This window comes from Castor canadensis, chromosome 11 (genome assembly GCF_047511655.1).
Source record: "Castor canadensis chromosome 11, mCasCan1.hap1v2, whole genome shotgun sequence".
Lineage (NCBI taxonomy): Eukaryota > Metazoa > Chordata > Mammalia > Rodentia > Castoridae > Castor > Castor canadensis.
In genome coordinates, this window is record NC_133396.1 from 67,958,808 (window position 1) to 67,980,737 (window position 21,930).

Sequence of the window (21,930 nt, forward strand, 5' to 3'; positions counted from 1 at the left end):
TGGTTCCCTCTGAGTGCCGTGTCATTTTGTCCACGTTCCCTCACATTTGGTGTGCTGGCCCATGGCTGTCATTCTGTCTGTCCACCGTCCACCATGTTCAACATTTCAGCACCAAGGCACTGTTTCCTGTTGTACCTGGACATCCCTCCTCTTAGGGACAGCTGTTCGTCTCATTCCTCAAGACTCCAGGCTTTCCCTTGGCTTGCTTATGTGCACCTTCCATTTAGTTGACAATATTTATGTGGGCTCTACACTAGTCCTAGAGCTCTTACTCGATATTCCACAAGGCCTTGAAAGATATTTATTAATGTTATTACCATTTGTATCTTAAAAATAAAATGAAACATTTTTAAAAATCAAATAATTTTCCTAAAAGCACAAAACCAATATGCCTTCAGATCAAACTCAAATGTATCCCATCCTGTGTCCAAAATATTACATAGGACATAGTCTAAAATAATGTTTTTAGGAGAAAGCAGAGATTTATTAGGATGCCGTTAGAAGGAAAGACAATGGTGGACAGTTAAGGCAAAGGAGCATAGCACTACTGAGGCAGGCTAGCAAAGGGAAAATAACTCGCCATGAGACACCCTTCTCTCAAACATATCCTACTCCCTCAGGACAGCCCTGAGCCATTTCTAGAGCAATAAATCACCTGTGAATTTTCTGGGTAAGTGAACACCCTGCTTGTCCATACACTGTGCATAGCCATCTCCCATTGACAAATTCATGCCACTGGCTGGCAGAGTGGCTCAAGTGGTAGAGTGCTTGTCTATCTATTGTGAGGCCCTGAGTTCAAACCCCAGTACGGTAAAACAAAACAAAAAAAGAAAACTTCATGCCACCAAACTCACAGAAACCTCAATATTGATATTTTAAAATGAGAGCCATTAAGATGGGCATGGTAATTCATGCCTGTAATCCCAGCACTTGGGAGGCTGAGGCAGGAGGACCACAATTTCAAGGCCAGACTGGACTACACAGGGAGACCGTGTCATAAATAAAAGTAAATAAGGCTGGAGGAGTAGTTCATAAAGCTCTGAGTTCAAATGCTAGTACCACCAAAAAAAAAAAAGCAGAACCTCTGTAGCTGGGCACCGGTAGCTCACACCTATAATCACAACTGTGCAGGAGGTAGAGATCAGGAGGATCGTGGTTTGAAGCCAGCCTGGGCAAATAGTTGGAGAAACTATTGTTGGCGGGAAATTGAGCTGACAGAGGAGTCTCTGAGGCAGATTAGTGAAGCTTCGTCCACTGTGCCGGCACAGACTCAGCGGACTCGTGTCCAAAGGCCGAACCCTGAGAACAAAGGAGTCTCACCTTAAATACACTTGCAAGCAGGTTACAGAAGCAGAAAGCAAAGCTCAGCCCACGTGTGGCTGCATGTGACTTCATTGGCTCTTTCATCTCCCCAGTGCTATGTGACCTTCACGTTTCAATTCTTTCAGTTTTATCCCTCTGCTTTGCCATCCCTTCCCCGGGTCTCTCAGAACACAGGCTGTCTGTTTCTTTCCTGGTCTCCCCTTTCTTGCTACACTATCTCAAAAAAACCCATCACAAAAAAGGGCTGGTGGAGAGGCTCAAGGTGTAGCCCTGAGCTCAAGCCCCAGTACCGCAAAATAAATAAATAAATGAATCAATAAATAAACAAATAAAAAGCTGGGAACATGGCTCAAGTGGTAGAACACCTACCTAGCAAGCATGAGACCCTGAGTTCAAACCCCAGTACCGTAAATAAATAAATCAACACATTCTCTCCCGAAACTAATTCACATGAGAAGATAAATTACAATCTTCTGATTGCTGGACGAAGACAGACAAATTATACCACAACAGTGCTACATTCCACAGTTAACAGCCTGAAGAACTCTGCCCAAGATACAAGTTTTCACTCCCAATAGCAGAACGCGCACTGTGATTTGTCTTCTGGGCACTCAGAAACGTCACAGGCCCTGCTCATGTCCTCCTCCCAACATCCTCGTCAGGAATCTCCATCAGACACGGAGACACCCGACAGCGTGGAAGCCTGTGTGCTCTGTGTGTCCGAGAGAAAGGGCTCATTCAATCTGGTAGCTTCGATTTCATTAAACTTGATTAGGTTTAATGTAATATGTATAATTGTGGTATGTGACGTTGTACTAAGCGGTAATGTGTAAGTGCATTGAGAGAATTGGAGTTGTAGTGTAAGTTTGTTAGCTATGTCTCTGTCAATCTATCCATTAAAATTTAATTTCAGGGCTGAAGTGTGACTTCAGAGGTAGGGTACCTGCTTTACAAACACAGAGCCATGGGTTCAACCCCAGCCCCATTAAAAAAATTAAAATTCCAGTTTAAAACATTTGTACCAACGTAGGCTCACCAAATGTGTCTATGTCTTTGAAAGTTATACCACATATAGTGTGTTGTTCAGTAATGTTTGCTTTTGAGTTTTGTTTTAATTTTGACAGTACTGGGGTTTGAACTCAGGGCCTCCCACTAGCTAGGCAAGTGTTCTACCTCCCAGTCTTTCCTTCTTTAGTTATTTTTCAGCTAGGTTCTCAGTTTTGCCCAGGCCCAACTACCTCTGCCTCCTGCATAGCTGGGATTATGGACATATATCACCATGCTCATTTGTTCTTTGATATAGGGTCTTGCTAACTCATTTGTGGCAGTTCTACCCATGGGGGGAGATCCCATGGGGTCAAGACAACAGGCTCACTGAGAACAGTCCCCTTCTGAAACATGCTCCATATACCCAGGGTCCTGCACTCCTCTGCTCAAGGCACCCACACCTATGTTAGGGACTGCACAGGCTTCTTTGCCTGTTTTCCCGAGGTGGCCTGTGCTCTGGCATGCACACCTCTAGCCTGGATGGTCAGCTGCTTGCCCAGCTGCGGAGGAAGCTCATGCATGAGAGCCAGTTTGTCCACATGGCAGCCTTGTGGGATGACACCTGGGACAGGAAGACAAGATCATCCCACAGTGTGTCCCAGACTGGGACTTCAAGGTACCCAAGGATTCTAAATTGGAACCTAGCCTTCCAGGTAATTATGACGTGGTGCTTGTCAGGCAGGAGGCTAGAACATGGGCTCAAGTATAGGCTTTCAGGTCTGTGCTGTGTGTTGGTTGATTTGAGGGAGGGTTGTAGGATGCATGGTGGTTTTGCTCTGAGTCAGATGCTGCCACAGATCAAGAGCGGGAGGCCAGGCTCTATGGCTCATGCCTGTTATCCCAACTACCTGGGAGGCAGAGATCAGGAGGATCTCAGCTCGAGGCCAGCCCACGCAAAAACATTTGTTTGTCTCAACCAATAAGCTAGGTATGGTAGTGTGTGTTTGCAATCCCAGCTACTCAAGAGGCATAAATAGGAGGATTGCAGCCCAAACCGGCCTGGGCAAAATGTGCCCAGGCTGGTTTCTTCATTCTGAAAAATAAAGAAAAAAGGGAGGGATCTGGAAGCCTGGCTCAAGTGGTAGAGTGCCTGCCTAGCAAGCTCGAGGCTCTGAGTTCAAACCTCAGAATTGCCAAAAACAGAAAAAAATCAAGAGCCAACTATGCATGGTGGCTTTCCCATGGATTTTCCTTGCAATCCCAGCACTGGGGAGGCAGAGGCAGCAAGATTTTCTTGAGCCAAGGAGTCTGGAACCAATGAGAGATGAGAGGGACAAGAGTTAAGCCTTGTTGGCACACTGTGGAGAAAACAGCACCCTGGGAGTGTTAGTGCTAAGCCTTTATGGTAAACCCCTTGTATATGTTTAATTTTCCTTTAAGTGTGCTAAGATGTTGGGGACCAGGGTGATTCTGCTCCCTAAATAGAAGGGTCTAGCTGTTAGACCCTTCCCTGGTATCCTGCTGCCTTCAGTGAAGGACTGTCAGCCAGCCAGCTGAACAACCCTCATGCCAGCACCAGCTTCCTGAGCCCTCCATGGACGCCTTGAGGAAGCTACACCACAACCACAGCTTGCTGCCAAAGCACAACTCTGGCTCTGAAGGCTCCGACTCAGCAAACAGCTGTCCTGGACTTTTTGCTACCACAAGCCTTGGTGAACTCCAGGTGGCCCTTCATTCATTTTGGCAGGGGGAATTCCCCTGGTGGCTCAGCAGAAGGCCTGACATCGGTGACATGAACTGCATGATTGTCACAGACACCCTCATCTCATTCCTATCTGGCTGTGTAAGCAGGCCGGGCAGCTCACTTTGAGAGTCACCCAGGAGATGCCCTCCTGTGCCTGCTTTGTGTATGTGTGTGTGTGAGGTACTGGGTCTTGAACTGAGAGTCTACAGCTTGAGCCACTCCACCAGCCCTTTTTTGTGATGGCTTTTTTTGAGATAGGGTCTCACAAATTATTTGCCAGGGCTGGTTTTGAACCTCGAAATCCTGATCTCTGCCTCCTGAGTAGCGAGGATTACAGGCATGAGCCACTGCTCACAGCCTACTTTTGAGTTTCATCATTAGCAGAGTAGCTGAGCTGATAACATGAAGAAAGAAATAGCAGTGGAAGTGACAGCAGGGCAGCTGTAACACCCCAGCTGACAGCTGCTATAGCAGAGGTGGTGGTGGCAGCTACTGCAGCAGGGCTGGTGTTGGCTGCTGTGACAGTCTCAGCAACAGTCTCAGCATGGATGGTAGTGGTGACAGCATAGACAGTGGTAAGATGCAGTGTGGGGCTGAATGTGGCAGCAGCCATCACCCAGGTGACATGATGTGGAGCAGAAGCAGCAGAGGCCAGAGGCAATGAGCAGAAGGAGGGGAAGGGGGTAGAGGGAGAGAGAAAGAGAGAGACATACACACAGAGACAGAGAAACAGAGGCAGACATGTATGGAGCTGAGGCTGAAGGTTATACAATTAAGGAGAAACATGAATACGTGTCCCTGTAGGGTTTAGGGCCCCAGCGCCCAGGCCCAAAAAAAAAGCTGTGCCACTACAGGGCGCCACCTGCAGCTCTCTGTGCCCTGCTGCTTGTTGATGATTGCAAACTGCCAAGGGCTCATGATAGGGGAAGAGCTTCTCCTCACTTACCCACGATTCCTATGTGGTGGACTAGAAGGACCCAGCCAGCTGATGGGTATCAGTGAGCCATCCCCAACAAAGCTAAAAATTAAAGTAATGCTGATGGGACATTTTCCATACTGTGCAGGTAGGTATGCTCCCAAGGCCCTCTCTCTGCACTTCTCAGAATTCTTACCTTCTAATTCTAGTGCTCCTTCTGCACAAGCAAGCCCTCTCTGACCTGCTTTATCATTTCCTCTTTACACTGAGCTCCAAGTCATGCTTCACTGTATTAGTCAAAGCACGACAAACCGACAGTTTTCCTCCTCCATTTCAACAATCACTAGGATCTGTTTTGTCTTTTCAGGGTTTTACATATCCCATTAGTCTTCAGTACCTCCCTTATTTACTTATTTTTAAATAAATAATATAAATAAAGTGAGGCAATGTTTATTTTATCTTTCGGATTTTTTGAGACAGCATCTCAGTATGTAGCCCAGGCTGATATGATCCTCCTGTCTCAGCCTCCCAGGTGACAGGATTATAGATGGGTGTCACCAGGCCCCAGCTTTTACTTTTAAATAAATAAACAAAATGGTGATGCTGGGGATCAAGCCCAGCGCTTCATGCTTGCTAAGTCATTGCTCTACCATTGAGCTATGTGCCCAGCTGAGTAGCTTCCTTGATGTATGGCACAATGTGATATCAGCTCATATGTAACACCCACACACACACTGGAATTAGTCATTTCTCTGAAAAGCACACATAGCACACATGAGGTCCTGAGTTCAAACTCCAGTGCCACCAAAAAAAAAAAAAAGGACAGTGTTAGGGTTTGAATTCTGAACCCCATACTTGCTACCTGGGTGCCCTTAACATTTGAGCCACTCCACCAGCCCTCTCTGTAGTACTTTTTATCTTAGAATATATTTACTAACATGACTGCTTTCAAATGTAATTAAAATCATTCTTCTCTTTACACGAGTATGTTAAGTTTTGATAAAATACTAAGTTTAGCTCAGCTATTCAGGAGGTGGAAGAATCACTGGAGCTCAAGATTTCAAGACCAGCTCCCCCACCAAAAAGAAAAAGAAAGAAGGAAACACACTATGTAATAATAGTGTCATAATATGTAATAAAAATATTATTTGTTTCCTGTCTTTCAGTTTGGGAATATAATAAACTCAGTCTTCCATACTTGGTGCCCTGTTTTCTTAAAGAGAAATGTCCAGAGCTCACACCTGTAATCCTAGCTACTCAGGAGGCAGAGATCAGGAGGATCATGGTTCAAAGTCATCCAGGGCAAATAGCTCATGAGACCCTATCTCAAAAAAACCCCTTCACAAAAACAGTAGGGCTGGTGGAGTGGCTCAAGGTATAGGCCCTGAGTTCAAACCCCAGTACCTCAAAAGAGAGAGAGAGAAATGCCCAGTGTCTGAAAGTTTTGTGGTATGCTACTACAAATTGCTGTTTGAAGACAGATGAAAAACACTCTAGAGGTCAAATGCCCCAATCCCCTACTTCTAGGTAAGGGGCTGGGGGGTAGCGTGCAATTGTCTAGTAAGCAAGAGGCCCTGGGTTCCACCCCCATCTTTGGATAAAACAAAACAATAAGCAACAACAAAACCTCCACCTTCCATCTTTTCACTAACCTCAAAAGCCTATATTTTCTCCAATTCGAAATTAATCTCAGCTGGGTGTGGTGGTACATGCCTGTAATCCCAGCACTTGGGAGGCTGAGACAGGAGGCTCTTGAGTTCCAGGCCAGCCTAGGTTGAATAGCAAGTTTGGGCTGCATAGCAAGACCTTGTCTAAAAAAAAAAAAAAAGAATAAGCCCTTCTACCTTCTTCACAATCCAGCCCCTCTGCTTTCCCCTCTGGCCTTAACTAAGGTCCTGTATTCCCCACTGCAACACCCTCCACATTGTATGTTATTTTTTTCTCAGACTGTATTTTTAGTCTTTCTTTCCTTCCTCTTAGCTCATAAAACTCATTTGTCCCTGCTTAGAAAGTCCTATGCTTGCTTCATCTGTGTCCTTCTCCCAATGGCCAAAGGTCTGGAAAGGTTTTCCCCATGTTCACACTTCTTCTTAACCTCCTTTTCTACTGCCTGCTAGGGCTTGCCATGACCACTCTGAAACTCACCACATGCAAGGAAAACTCACTTTCTTGGCGCACTCCTTTTCCTTTTGGTGGTGCTGGGGTTTGAACTCAAACTCTGGGCCTCATGCTTGCTAAGCAGATGCTCATACCGCTTGAGCCACTCCACCAGCCATTCTTGACTCTCTTAACTTTCTGGAACCTGTCTTCTCTTTTTCACATCCTCAGATCACTAACTGTCCATTACCAGCTATTGCCTTTGTGGCTCCTCTGGGCTGCTGTATCTGAGGGTCCCTCCGCTCCAGGCTCACTGATGTGACAGTCGGTCTTCTGTAGTCTACGCTGCTTCATTGTGACTTCACTAAAAAGGTGGGCGATTTGTCTGGCCATAGCCAAGGTTGGGATGGAATTTCAATAGTTCCTACTAACTACAAATTAAAATTTCTTGAGGTGGTACTGGTGTCCTTAGGGATGGTGCTGTTCTGTACACATCCATCCTTTTCTCTGCTAGCACCCTCTCCCCTCAAGCACACTGTAGCACACTGCAGCACAGGAGCTCCAACCCTGCTGGGCATCTAGCTGCCCTCCCCTTCTAAGTCCAGATGCTTCTGTTGAAAATGAACATTCTGGAGTGGAAGCCCGGCTCAAGCAGGAGAGTACCTGCTTTGCAAGCATGAAACCCTGAGGTCAAACCCCAGTCCTAACAAAAATAAAAGATAAAAAAATAAAAATTGGGTTTTGGTGGCTCAAGCCTGTAACCCTAACAACCAGGGAAGCAGAGATCAGGAGGATCACAGTTCTAAACCAACCCAGGCAAACAGTTTTCCAGACCCAACACAAAAAAGGGACTAGGGGTATCATGCCTGCCTAGCAAGCATGAGGTAACACCAGTGTTACCAAAAAAAAAAAGCTTCTTTCCTAAAAATGGGTTTATCTTTTATTTCAGACTTAAAATTTCTTGGTCCATAAGTTTCTGCCATTTAAATGACCTTGATGGAAAATGTGTGTCAATGTGAGAAATTTTGAGATGGGGGCAGAGGCTGGAGATGGAAAGTCTCAAAATGAAACAGGATAAGGCAACAGCAGATTAATTCCATGTGCAGTCACAGTCTTTAATTTCTTTAAGATATGTCAAGAAAGACTATTAAAGCACAAAGAAAAAATTAAAATTCCCTATCATCTCACCACTCAGTGAGAGATGATTTATTCACTCACCTATTCACCAGGCACTCACTATGCTGCAGGTGTTGTGCAGGCCACTTGGGACACCAGCACCCAAGAACTACATATGGACCTGACAGACATCCATAGCAGGCAGGGTCAGAACACTGCGACCTTAGAGTCAAATCCCCAAGAACACTGCTGGGGTGCAGGTCAAGGCACAGTGCCAGAGGCCCTGGGATGATCCCCAGCAAGCTAAAAACAACAGAGTAAATGAACACGGAACAGCCACATGTGTCACTCACACATTTTCCCTGGCTACTTTCTACACTATAACAGCACAAGTCAGTAGTTGGAACAGAGATCGCCCAGCCCCCAAATCCTGAAATATTAACTATTTGGCCTTCTATAGAAAAAGTCTGCTGAGCCTTGCCAGCATGAAGTCCTGTGCAAAAGACATTTGTCATATTGGTTTTCTGTGCAAGGGACTTTGTCACAGTGCTCAAATGTTTATTTTATTCATTTAGCAATACTGGGGATTGAACCAGGGCCTCGGGCATCGTGTGCTACCACTTGAGCCATGCCCCCAGCCCTTTTGCTTTGTGTATCTTGTTTTTGAGATACGATCTCAAAAAAGCTGGACTGGCCTCCAGCTTAATACCTTCCTGTCTCTACTGCAGAGTACCAGGGCTTGCACACAGGTGTGTACTACCACCCAGCTCTCAAGACTCAGTTACTGAATGATTTAAAACTATTCTCAACTTTTTTGTTCTTCCCTCTCTGCCTGCCTCCTCCCTTCCTTCCTGTCCTTGTTTGTTTTTGGTTTTGCAGTCCTGAGGATCAAACCCATGCTAGCCAAGCGCACTACCTCTGTGCTGTACCCCCAGCCCTTAAATGCCTTTTTCTGTGGTTGCTCTGATAGAAAAATATTTGATTTGCTGGGTGCCGGTAGCTCACACCTATAATCCTAGCTACTCAGGAGGCAGAGATCAGGAAGATTGGGATTCAAAGCCAGCCCAGGCAGATAGTGAGAACTTATCTGGAAAACACCCATCACTAAAAAGGGCTGTCGATGTGGCTCAAGTCATAGGCCCTGAGTTCAAGCCCCAGAACTGTCAAAAAAACAAACAAAAACAATTTGCTATTCAACCTAGGCTAGCCTGGAACAAGAGCCTCTTGCCTCAGCCTCACAAGTGCTGGGATTACAGGCATGTACCACCACACCCAGCTGAGACTAATTTTAATTACAGGTGTGAGCCACTGGCGCCTGGCTTTCAAAGTTAATTTCAATGAAACAACACAGCCCAATAAGACACACTTGTCACATTAAATCATGAAAGATTATGTAAAAATTTATTGAAAGTTTCTCAAGGATGAAGAGGAAGATTTTTCACTATATATTACAACACAAACAATCTGAATATTCTCCCTGACCCTACTCTGCCCACAAAGTTCTACTGCATAAAGTTGGCCCTGTTTTTTTTGGCGGTACTGGGGTTTGAATTCAGGGCCTCACACTTGCTAGACAGATGTATTACCACTTAAACCACTCTACCAGCCCTACTTTGTGTTGGGTATTTTCAAGATAGTGTGAGAGATCCTATCTGCCCTTGCTGGCCTTGAACCATGTTCCTCCTGATCTCTGCCTCCTGAGTAGCTAAGATTACAGGCCTGAGCCACAATGCCCAGGCCCCAGTTTTTCCTAATCATAAAATCGCAAACCTCTGCTTTTCTCTTTACCACCCCCTCGCCTTTCATCCTCAGCCTCTATTCCTTCCCTCTGCACCCTTTCATCCTTTGAGTGGATGTGTTGCCAAGGATCAAACCCAGGGCTTCTTGGAAATGTTTCTTAAATGAATCCTTGGTGTGCCCATTTTCTTCTAGTTTTATAATCTGATATCTTCACAATATTCTAGAAGACAAGCTAATCATGGCGGTACCTTATGGATGCCCAACTGAGGCTCCACTTCAAATTAATCAGCATGAACTTGAGAGCCCTGGTCCACTGCTCCTCCGTGTTCAGATGGGTCCTGATGGAGCAGCACTCCCCACTGCCCAGGGCATCCTCCATCAGTCCTCCCTTCACGTGGATCGTGTAGGGCAAGCAGAGACCCTCCTTGCCCTTCTCTGCCTCCTCCTTGAACTGCTGCATGCAGTCCAGGAAGGCCATCATCGCACGGTCAAACTTGTTATTCAAGAAAACATTCTGGCTGCCATCAGAGAACAGGGGCAGCCTCGCACAGTCACCTGTCAGAGACTTGAGGTAGGAATGGTTTCCGCAGGCAACGAGCTGATACCTCTGAAACTTCAGTCCAACCGTGTTGGACAGGGCAAGCAGCAGCAAAGCCACCTGTCCCCAGGCAGCGTTGATCTCTTTCCAGCCCACGGGGACACCGGGGAGACAGCCCAACCTGAAGTTATTGATGATGCCCAGGGGGCCCTCCTCCCAGATCTCAAAGGTGGCATTGAAGATGTCCGTCTGCCTAAGCCTGTGCAGGTGGTGTTGGGCATGCCTCAGCTGGTTCTCCAGGCTGCTCAGCTGGTCAGTGAGCTCCAGCTGTTGCCACTTGAGTGCACTGTAGTCCTTATGGTGCTGCCTCTCCTGCTGGCGCAGCTCCTTGGTCTCTGCCTGGGCTGCCCTCAGGTCTGCTTCTGTTTGCACACGGCTCTCCTCCACGGCCTCCAGCTCCTGAGCCAGCCTAGCCTCCTCCAGCTCCAGGCCCTGCAGCTCTGTCTGCAGCTCCATCTGCAAAGCCTTCTTCTCGGCCTCACCCATCAGCAGGTCAGTCTCCAGGCAGCGTCTGTAGTTCTGACTGTCAAGTTCAACAAAGGTTAACTCGGTGTCCAGCTGCTTTAAAAGATTGTCAGTGCACTCCTCACACAGCGGATGGTCCACATCTTTCTGTCCTGAGAGGATGTCAAACAAGTCTGCAGTGGTCTTCTGGACACTGCTCAAAGTTCTTATGGAGACAGCATGACCGAGGAGAGTGAAGTGGTCGACACTTTTCTTGAACTTCCTGCCACTGTCAGAAAGGAGTCTGCTGGAGGCTCTGGCTTGTGGCTCTCCTCCATCTGTCATCCCTCTGGATGGGCCACCCTCCTCCAGGGCATCTGCTGGCCCCCGCTGTGCTGAGTCCTGCACCTCTGTGGGCTGACTGAGTTTCAGAGGCTGACAGCAGCGCTGGCACAAGAAGCGCATTGAAGACATCATAGAGGTGCTGGCTCTCACCTTGCCACCTCAGTTTCCTCTGGTTCCTTGGTCACTTAGTTTCTGGAGAGTGACTCGTTTTAAATGCCTCTCTCCCCTCCCTTGTCACTCTCAGACTTAACACCTTGCAGTGGTGCCCTTCTAGGTTGCTCTAGACCTCCTTTTGCTCCCCATAGGCCAGTGGCTCTTTCTAAAAGGAAAATCTGATCATCTCATTTTCTTCCCTTAACATTTTCAAGACTCACCTTAAAAGTGATCTTTCTAAACCAAAAATCTGATCATGACTGTCCCACCTTAAAAATGTTTAATTCTCTTATCTCACTTAAGATAAAGTCTAATCACCTTAAACTGACACTAAGGCCCAGCCCATACTTCTCCTGTCTCCTCCATGTCCCTGCATACTACTTGCATTTTAGTTTTTCGAGCAGATCATGCTATTCCCTTTATCCCAAACACACTTTCTTCCCTTCTTCACCTGGCCAGCTCCTACTTATTCTTTAGGGCTGGGGTAGATAGCATCTCCTCCAGGAGGCCTGCCCTGACCTCCAGGTTTAGACTACTCTCATGACACACTTAGCATTCTTTATCACAGCAATGTCATGGGCATACATGGGCATACACAGTTTGGAGGTATGTATTTCACCACCAGCTCAGCCACAGGCTAAGATATTCTGCCTTGTAATTAACAAGACAAACATACCAATCAAAAAGAAGCAAAGACATTGACTTCAGTCAGTCAGCCCCAGTGAAGCACATATGTTGGCCTGAGATACTTGTTCTAAATCAAAAATCTCAGCCTCTACCGTGCTCCTAACGACCTGGTGAGGAAGAACACTACCTAAACACACATGGGAGAATCCGGTTCTTACATTACCAGTAGACCCAATGAGGGGCAGAAAGCCAGCCATAACCAATGGCAGGAGGAGGAGGCTCATTGCTGGGAGGAGGCAGAAAGCCATCCTTCAGATTCACTGGGGAGTGACCTTGGTCTCCACAAGTTTAAGCACATGGGGCAATTGTGCTACACTGGGCCACATGCTGAGGAATGCAACTCTAGGGAGGAAACCACTCCCCATTGATCACCCTTCACTGAAGTCTTCAAACCCCAGTTAGACTGAGTCGCTACCCTGGTGGAATCGGCGATTTATATCTGTTCACTACTTGATCCTTCCTCCAGCTCTTGCTGTATCCTGAGCCCCAAACCACTGGGAGGTGGGAACACCGTGAATATATCCCTACTTCACAGTGAAGAAACTAAGTGTAAGTCAGGCGCTGGTGGCTCACGCCTGTAATCTTAGCTACTCAGGAGGCAGAGATCAGGAGGATCACGGTTTGAGGCCAGCCTGGGGCAAATAATTCAAGAGACCCTATCTTGAAAAAACCCATTAAAAAAAAAAGGTGAAGGGCTGGTGGAATGGCTATGGCTCAATGTGTAGGCCCTGAGTTCAAAACCCAGTACTGAAAAGAAAGAAACTAAGTGCAGAGAAATCAATAATTATTCAAAAAGTCTCTTAGCCCTCAGGACCTCTGCAAAATATTCCTGAATCTATAAAGAATAGGAGTGTCCTCTAGAAGTTGACTGCAGGGTCCACTTTCCCTTCACAGGTCACTCGGTATTCCCAGAGCCTGTCAAGGGGGCCAAACAGGCAACCCTGTGGTTGGTGAGGAGACAGATTAGTTGCTCAAAGTGCTTTAAACAATAATCCGGTGACAGTCATGAATTTAGCAACAAGAAGTTCACGCTGCCATAAAGGGATGCCTGATGTCTTCTAGTCTATGGCCCAGTTGGAAGAGATCCCCATCAAGCCTGCCCTTCCTCCGTTATACTTCTCCCAAAAGGGCTGGGCAGCAGCAGAACAGGACTGGAAGTACCCTCAAAGTACTGGTCAGTTCTGAGTCTAGATTCATCCCTGGGGGTGAAATGGTAAGGCTTAGCTGGTCATGGATAAGCCTATTTTGGTTCACTAAAATTAAAGGAAAACCCAAGCCACACCTGGCTGTGAGTTTGAATCTGACCACAAGGACAATTCTTCAAACAGATGAAGAGAACAGGTAAAAGGCAGTAGGAATTGCTTCCGACCACTCTGAGTTATGTAACCGAATAATGCATACAAGATCATCCAAAATCCATCTCAAAGCCCTTCTTCAGTGAGGAAGTAGACGAGCCTGGAGCACTGCTCTCAATTGGAAAGAAAATCTCTTCTGGGGGGAGAAATGACCCAAACAATGTATGCACATGTGAATAAATGAATAAAAAAAGAAAATCTCATTTCTGGAGATTTCCCCCCAATTCCTGCCTCTTCCTTCCAAGATGGGCTTTGTGAGGCTGGGGAGGTGCCCACAAGGAGGACTACAGATTGGAGAGTGAGGCAGGGCAGGGTTTTGTTACTGCTACATTGCTAGCAGTAACAAAGGGATCTTCATTCCTTGCTGGTTTGCTTGGACTCTTTGCCTATTCTTTCTCATTATTTCCAATTCCTGTCTCTCTTTTTAAACTCAGGGTCTTCACCTTGAGCCACTCCACCAGTCCTATTTTTGTGAAGGTTTTTTCAAGATAGGGTCTTGCAGAACTATTTGCCAGGGCTGGCTTTGAACCTTGATCCTCCTGATCTCTGCCTCCTGAGTAGCTAGGATAATAGGCGTGAGTCACCGAGCCACCGGTGCCTGGCCTTTTTTTTTTTAATGGAACTGGGGTTTGAACTCAGAGCTTCATGCTTGCATAGCAGACAATCTATCACTTGAGCCACGCCTTCAGTCATTTTGCTCTGGTTTTTTCTTTTTGGAGATGGGGAGTCTGATGAATTATTTGCTGGGGCTGGCTTTGAACCACAATTCTCTCTATTTCAGTCTCCTAAGTAGCTAGGATTACAGGTGTGAGCCACTGGTGCCCGGCTCAATTTCTGTCTTTCTTAAACCCACTCTACTGCATCTTCACCATCCCATAGAAACTCTTCCTTACCAAGGTCACAAATGTTATCAGTGTCACTAAATTTTTAACCTCAGCGGACTAGAAAGCAAAGTCTCCTCCTACAAGTGAGGATGGGAGTGAAGACAGAAGAGAATTGAGAGGCTGGCTGGTCAGCTGGAAAGGTCCATGGCTGTCAGGATTGGGGGTACATCATAGCCACGCGCATGTGAGTTGTCACATGGCAGGACTAAGCCAGGGAGAAGTTGTAAGTGGGGGCTGGTGAGGAAAGGTGGCTGCATTACATGATAGGAGGAAAAGACAATGATGGTCACAGTTCTTAATTTCAAAAACTTAGGAGCCAGGGTGTCAGAGTACCAGTGAAAAGTATAGGAGGTATTTGGGGGTGGATGCAATGGGGATGATGGAGGACTTTCGCCCTCCCTCTCAACATCCCCCTTGTGTATATCTTTCCTCTTCTTCCCCTTTGACTCCTCCAGGTACGTGATGCTGTCTGTTGGAGTCAGTCTTGGATTCTAATCTTGATTCAGTAACTGGTTACTTAACCCCCAGAGTGATCAGAATCTTCCTCTGAGAATGAAATGAAACCGAAGCCATCTTGGAGGACACCTTGGCTGGTAAGAGGAAGCTTAGAAACTCAATTTCCTCATCCTGTGTAGGTAGGTTGTCCTACACAGACAGCTAATTCCTGCTTTCTCCTTCCCCTGTCCTTCTTGAAACTTCTCTACTTACCGTTTCCAATTCACTCCTTAAACTTTTGCTACCTGGCTTCTGATTGTTAGTAGAACAAACAAATGATTTGTGCCCCAGTCAGCAATGAAATCTTTTCTTTCTACTTTTTTCTCATGTCAAAGAGGTAACATGTTGACAAGGTTTGAGAGAGGCACATGTCACCAAAATGTGTGGCCACCCAATCATCACACTTATGAAGCAAAAAAGGAGTGATGAATCATAAACAACACACCCCCAAACCTCTTTTCAGTCCTCTTTGGGGTTTTTTGGTGGTCGCTGGGGTTTGAACTCAGGGCCTCACACTTGCTAGGCAGGCACTCTACCACGTGATCCACTTGATCAACCCTATTTCTTTTGTGTTGGGTAATTTTGAGATAGGGTCTCAGTTTTTTTGCTGGGGCTGTCCTCAAATCTTGATCCTCCTCAAATTGCCTGGATCTTCAGTGCTCTTTTTGATTGACTTTTCTTTCTTTAACATTTGAAGTAATTACCATATTCCTATTAAAAGGACAAGAAAAGAAACCCTTATTTGGAGCTAGGAACCAGTGGTCCACCTATAACCCTTGGGAGGCTGAGGACAGCCTGGGGAAATAGTTTGTGAGACTCTATCTCCAAAATAACTAGAGCAAAATAGACCAGAGGTCCATTTTGTATGCTCATAGCAGCATTATTCTACGATAGCTAAAAAATGGAAACAACTCAAGAATCTGTCCATCCATGGACGGAATATGGCACCTACATATAACCAAATATTAGTCAGCCATAAGGAAGGAAATTCTGACACATGCTATGCATGTGTCATACATTTGCTCAGTGAGATAAGTCAGTCCAAAACAATGCTGCATGGTTTTCCTTATCTGAGGTCAAGTTCACATAGTCAGAAGGTAGACTAGATATTTCTGGGGCTGAGCTGGAGGAAAGGGTGTAATGGATGTGGAGTTTTGTTTAGGGAGCTAAATTAAAAAGTGCTGGAGGATGGATGGAATTGGAGAACATCATTCTGAGTGAGGTTAGCCTGGCTCAAAAAACCAAAAATCGTATGTTCTCCCTCATATGTGGACATTAGATCAAGGGCAAACACAACAAGGGGATTGGACTATGAGCACATGATAAAAGCGAGAGCACACAAGGGAGGGGTGAGGATAGGTAAGACACCTAAAAAACTAGCTAGCATTTGTTGCCCTTAATGCAGAGAAACTAAAGCAGATACCTTAAAGCAACTGAGGCCAATAGGAAAAGGGGACCAGGTACTAGAGAAAAGGTTAGATCAAAAAGAATTAACCTAGAAGGTAACACCCACGCACAGGAAATCAATGTGAGTCAATGCCCTGTATAGCTATCCTTATCTCAACCAGCAAAAACTCTTGTTCCTTCCTATTATTGCTTATACTCTCTCTACAACAAAATTAGAAATAAGGGCAAAATAGTTTCTGCTGGGTATTGGGGTGGGGAGAGGGAGGGGGCGGAGTGGATGGTAAGGGAGGGGGTGGGGGCAGTGGGGAGAAATGAACCAATCCTTGTATGCACATATGAATAATAAAAGAAAAATGAAAAAAAAAAAAAATAAAATAAAAAAAAATAAATAAAAAATAAAAAGTGCTGGAGGAGTATGGAGGTGATGGTAGCATGACAGTGTGAGTATTCCTTAAAATTGACGGAAATCACTGTGGGCATGCTTGCTGTTCCAGCTACTTGGGAGGCTGAGGCAGAAGGGCTGCTTGAGCCCAGCGATTCAAGATCAGCCTGGGCAAAGCAGCAAGACTCTATCCCAAAGAATAAAAACAAGCCAATGCTGGTGGCTCATGCCTATTCAGGAGGCAGAGATCAGGAGCCAGCCTGGGGAAATAACTCCGAGAGACCCTATCTTGAAGAAACCCTTCATGAAAAAGGGCTGGTGGAGTGGCTCAATGTTTAAGTCCTTTTAAGCACTACAAAAGTAAATAAAAATAAAACCAGGTTAAAATGGTGTATTTCATGGAGTTCATGGTATGTGTGCATGTATGTACCATAAAGGAGAGACAGAGAGACTAAAGACTGCTCTGCCCGGGCCTCAGAATAGGTTTCACTATTAAGCCTTTGCAGATTCTGTGACTTCAGAGACCAGTGTGGAAACATGAAGTTTCTGACAAAGGACTTCTGCTGTGGAGGCCAGAAACCTCCAGACCAGATATGACTCCCACAGGATGGGAGGGCATTGCTCAGGAGGACTGGGGAGCCCAGCTTCATGGTTCATGTAAACATTTAAAGAGGAACTTCAAGCTTTACTTCTTGTCTTACTTCAGGCTGTCCTTGCTAGCAAGACTGCAGGAGAATTAATTGGATTAATCTGGAATGAGAATAGGTTTTTTAGAACACATACTATCAAAATATTCAAGCTGGGTGTAACATACCTGTAATCCCAGCACTTAGGAGGGAGCTGAGACAGCCTGGGCTCCATAGTGAGATCCTGCCTCAAAAAACAAGTCCGACTTTCTGTCCCAGCTCAGCCTCCCATTTAGGACATGACTTAAGATCATGGTCTGCTTGTTCTGTAAAATGTGCTTAATGCTAGCAACTAAATGCTGGCAGCAATCACTGTGGGCAACGCCATATGCACAGGTGAAGATGAGTGTTCAATAAATGGTCGATAGGCTCCAAGTTGCCAATACAAGCAAGCACACAGCTTGAAGGTCTGGACCTCCCACCTCCCCACACAAGTGCTCACTTACAGTACCTTGCAATAAAAGTTAGCCTGGTGGTACACACCTGTAATCTCAGCACTTGGGAGGCTGAGGCAGGAAACTCTTGAGTTCAAGACCAACCTGGACTACACAGTGAGACTCTGGTTCAAAAAACTCAAAATGAGAATAAGATATAAGTTTACAACAGAGCTAGCTTGAGAAAATCCCCATATAAAATAGTCTTTATTTAAAAAAAGCATTCTCCGAATTTCTACAAGTGGATCTTTGATAGTGCATGTTACAGATCATTGGCTGCTCATAACCAACATTAACATCTTGGGTGTCAATGCCAATTGAAGGTCAACTCTTCTTCCAGGCCAGTCTACCTGCACACCACACATACTGGTGCCTGCAGATCTCGGTGTTAGTTGATGGCATCAATTCTTCCCATCTTTTGTCTTTCTTTTTTTCCTTTCTTCCTGTGGCAGGGCTGCTAGACCCTATGACACCACTCAACTAATTCTAAATAGTTGACAGCTTATTCCACTAAAATTCACTAGTAATTCTCTTCTCTGAGAATCATATGCCAAAGATAAGAGTAATGATCAAAGAGTGAAGTTTTTTGTTTGGTTTTGGTTTTGAGACAGGGTTTTCTTATGTAGCCCAGGCTGGCCTTGAACTCTCAATCCTCCTTCCTCAGCCTCTCAAGTGCTGGAATCACAGGTGTGTGCCACCACGCCTAGCCCTAGTATTGTGATCCTTTGTTGCAAGGAATGCCCTTAGAGATCGCTAAAGATGACTAGGACTGTGAGATTCATACACACCCTAAGCCCTTGGCTATTTGAGCCTGGGAGGTTCAGACTTTTGTTGTCATAGTCCTCATAATCTTCAGCAGGGAGGAAAAGGCCCTGGAGATAGTTCAAGGTTTGATGTCCTGAAGTCACCTTGAAGATGGTGAATGCTCACAGACACAGGCCACCCACTGCCTCCCCTGGCTTCTTTCCGGCAGTCTTCCTCTACACCCTGGGCCCTGGACTCATTTTCCACATGCGTTCTCTCTGCAGGACCAAGCTAGGGCAGCACACTGTCCTGCTCTCCAATCCTGGTCCTGTGGTTCAGGATGTTCACAGGCATGCTGATTCCTTCTGCTCTGTTCTGGTGGGCTGGAAAAATTCTGGACCAGAGCTCAGGAGTCAGCTTTTGCTCATAATTAGCTATGAATTTTCTGTTGGGTCTGTTTCCACATCTGTAAAATGAAAGACTTGAAACAAACAGCAAAGTCCTCAATCTTTACCGTTTTTGCCCTCTTTAGCCAGGGTTGCCAAAAAGTTCTTGTCCTCCACCCAAAGTCCTTCCCACCCCACTCCCACAGAGGTCAGTGCTGGGGTTTGAACTCAGGGCCTACACCTTGAGCCATTCCAACAGCCCTTTTTTGTGATGGTTTTTTTTTTGAATTAGGGACTATTTGCCCAGGCTGGCTTCAAACCGAGATCCTTCTGCTCTCTGCCTCCTGAGTAGCTAGGATTACAGGCTTGAGCCATGGGCACTTGAACTCTTGATCCTGCTGCCCTGCCTCCACCTCCTAAGTGCTGGGATTACAGACACATACCTGTCCAGCTGTAGGATGTTCAGTTTGAGCTGGTGACAGGATTGCTCACCATTACTATTCATTTACTAAATGCTACTGCATTCGGGAAGGGACAGAAGCCAATGTGTGTTAAGCACCCACCATGTTCGTTGACTCAGTGTGGTAACTGTATTACTGCTAAGAAACTTTTCTGCTGGGCGCTGGTGGCTCACCCTGTAATTCTCTACTCCAGAAGCAGAGATCAGAAAGATGGTGGTTTGAAGTCAGCCCGGGCAAGTATTTGTTTTTTTTAATTTTTATTTTATTCGTATGTGCATACAATGTTTGGGTCATTTCTCTCCCTTCACCCCACCCCCTCCCTCTCCCCCCCACCCCCTCGATACCCGGCAGAAACTATTCTGCCCTTATCTCTAATTTTGTTGAAGAGAGAGTATAAGCAATAATAGGAAGGACCAAGGGTTTTTGACATAAGGATAGCTATATACAGGGAGTTGACTCACATTGATTTCCTGTGCGTGGGTGTTACCTTCTAGGTTAATTCTTTTTGATCTAACCTTTTCTCTAGTACCTGTTCCCCTTTTCCTATTGGCCTCAGTTGCTTTAAAGTATCTGCTTTAGTTTCTCTGCGTTGAGGGCAACAAATGCTATCTAGTTTTTTAGGTGTCTTACCTATCCTCATACCTCCCTTGTGTGCTCTTGCTTTATCATGTGATCAAAGTCCAATCCCCTTGTTGTGTTTGCTGGGCAAGTATTTGTGAGACCCTATCTCAAAAAAACCCATCACAAAAAAAGGGCTGGTGGAGTGGCCCAAGGGGTAGGCCCTGAGTTCAAGCCCTAGTACTGCAAAAAAAGAAAAGAAAAGAAGAAGAAGAAAAAAGAAATTTTTCTTCTATATGGGGGACTTGGCTCAGACAGTAGGCAGGGAGGAAGTGACAGCATGCCATCTTCAAGCCCAGCTTTCCGACAGGACTTGTGCTCCTGTCTTGTGCCTGGAGACCAGCGTGTCTCACACAGGAGTGGCTCCTTCATCATCACTGCCCAATTGGAAAACAGCTAGATCCCAGCCCGGCCTGGCCCAGCCAGCGAGACCTGCAGAAACCCTGGGAAATACATGCTGAGTGAAAAGCCATTAAATTGGGGGTTATTATCACAGCAAGGGCTGACCAACTGAGAGGTACCTTCCTCCTATTTTCTCCTTTGAATCCTTGCAAAACAGGCAACAGGACCAGGCTGTTTCCAATAGCTGGAGGGAAAGTAAAGCCAGGTGGAACTTGTCTAACACTTCCTGTTCTCTGCTGGAAAGCCCTGGCTCCTCTCCTTCTGTGAGTCAACCCCGAGGGTGTGACCCTCAAGATGAAAACCACTTCTCTTGGCACAAGCAGAGCATTGCAAGGCTTAACACCGCCCAGGAGGAAAGGGCAAAGTGTCTGACATGGATGGAAAGGCAGTTCGGAAACTGGTTGGGAAGAATAGCAGGGCCCTCATGGAATCAGCTAGGAAATGTTTGTTTCAAAGACTTTTCCAGGTTGGGTGCCAGTGGCTCACACCTGTAATCCTAGCTACTCAGGAGGCAAAAATCAGGAGGATTGGTTCAAACCAAGGCCCAGACAAATAGTTCTTGAGCCCCTATCTCAAAAGTACCCACCACAAAAAAGGAATGGCGCAGTGGTTCAAGTGGTAAAGCGACTGCTTTAAGTGTGAAGCCCTGAGTTCAAACCCCAGTGTTACAAAAAAAAAAAAAAAAAGACTTTCCAAGGTCCTGAGGATTTGTTTTCAGATTTCCTCATCAGGGACATCAGGCCTGGGGACAACTGAGTAACTACAGCTCTGTGCTTGAGGCCTTTGGGAGGCGATTTGATTAGATAAGGCTTTCTAAGAAACCTTTCTGCTAGTGTCCTAGTGTTGAAGGAAGCCTCAACCTGCATGGCTTCCCAGGTGTTCTGAGTTTATGCAGCCTGGCCCAGTCACACAAGGTCTGTTGTTACTTACACAACATTGGGATGATTTTCCTCTTTAGAACATGTGGAACTCTCTAGTTGAGACTGTCTGTTCCTTTTCCCAGAAGAATCTTTTTTTGGTTGGTTTGTTTTTTGAGACAGGATTTTGATATACAGGTCAGGCTGGCCTCAAACTAAGATCCTCCTCCCTTAGCCTCCCGGGTGCTAGAATTACTGGCATGTACCCCTATGCCAGCCTCCCAGAACAATGTTCTTCTGCCTTTCAGGCATGTTGAAACTTCACCTGCTTAAGCAGGCCTCAGTGGACTTCTGCATAGGTGTAGGGGGTCCTCCAAGGTGTTTGCCGTTGTAGCACCTTCATCAACTTACCACTAGTTGTAGTTAGTTGTTGAGATATTTATCGTCTATCTTTCTGTTAGCATGTGAGATCCATCAAGCCCAGGATGGGATCTGTCTTATTAATTGTTAGGGTCCTTATGCTTGGCTGTGAACTCCTGAACAATAAACCCTGTGGTGGTGTTTGAGCCATCTCTCTGCCTCTTCCATGCCTCTTTCATGTTCTAACATTGATAGGAAGCTGCGCTTTAATTTTTAGGATCATCACAGAAAGAATAGAAAATATATATA

The 21,930-nt window shown here is 45.9% G+C and overlaps 1 protein-coding gene and 1 pseudogene across 1 annotated transcript; both read right to left on the reverse strand.

Moving 5' to 3' along the window:
* Positions 1-10,155: 10,155 nt before the first annotated feature.
* Becn2 (beclin 2) lies at positions 10,156-11,439 on the reverse strand. Its single transcript, XM_020174738.1, has one exon. The coding sequence runs from the start codon at positions 11,437-11,439 to the stop codon at positions 10,156-10,158; it is 1,284 nt and encodes a 427-aa protein (XP_020030327.1).
* A 3,772-nt stretch (positions 11,440-15,211) lies between these two features.
* Positions 15,212-15,307, reverse strand: LOC141414558 (small nucleolar RNA U13; annotated as a pseudogene).
* Between the last annotated feature and the right edge of the window lie 6,623 nt (positions 15,308-21,930).

What these genes read in the sequence shown, in the direction of transcription:
- Becn2 (XM_020174738.1), bottom strand. Translation starts at nt 11,439, where the DNA reads ATGTCTTCAATGCGCTTCTTGTGCCAGCGCTGCTGTCAGCCTCTGAAA.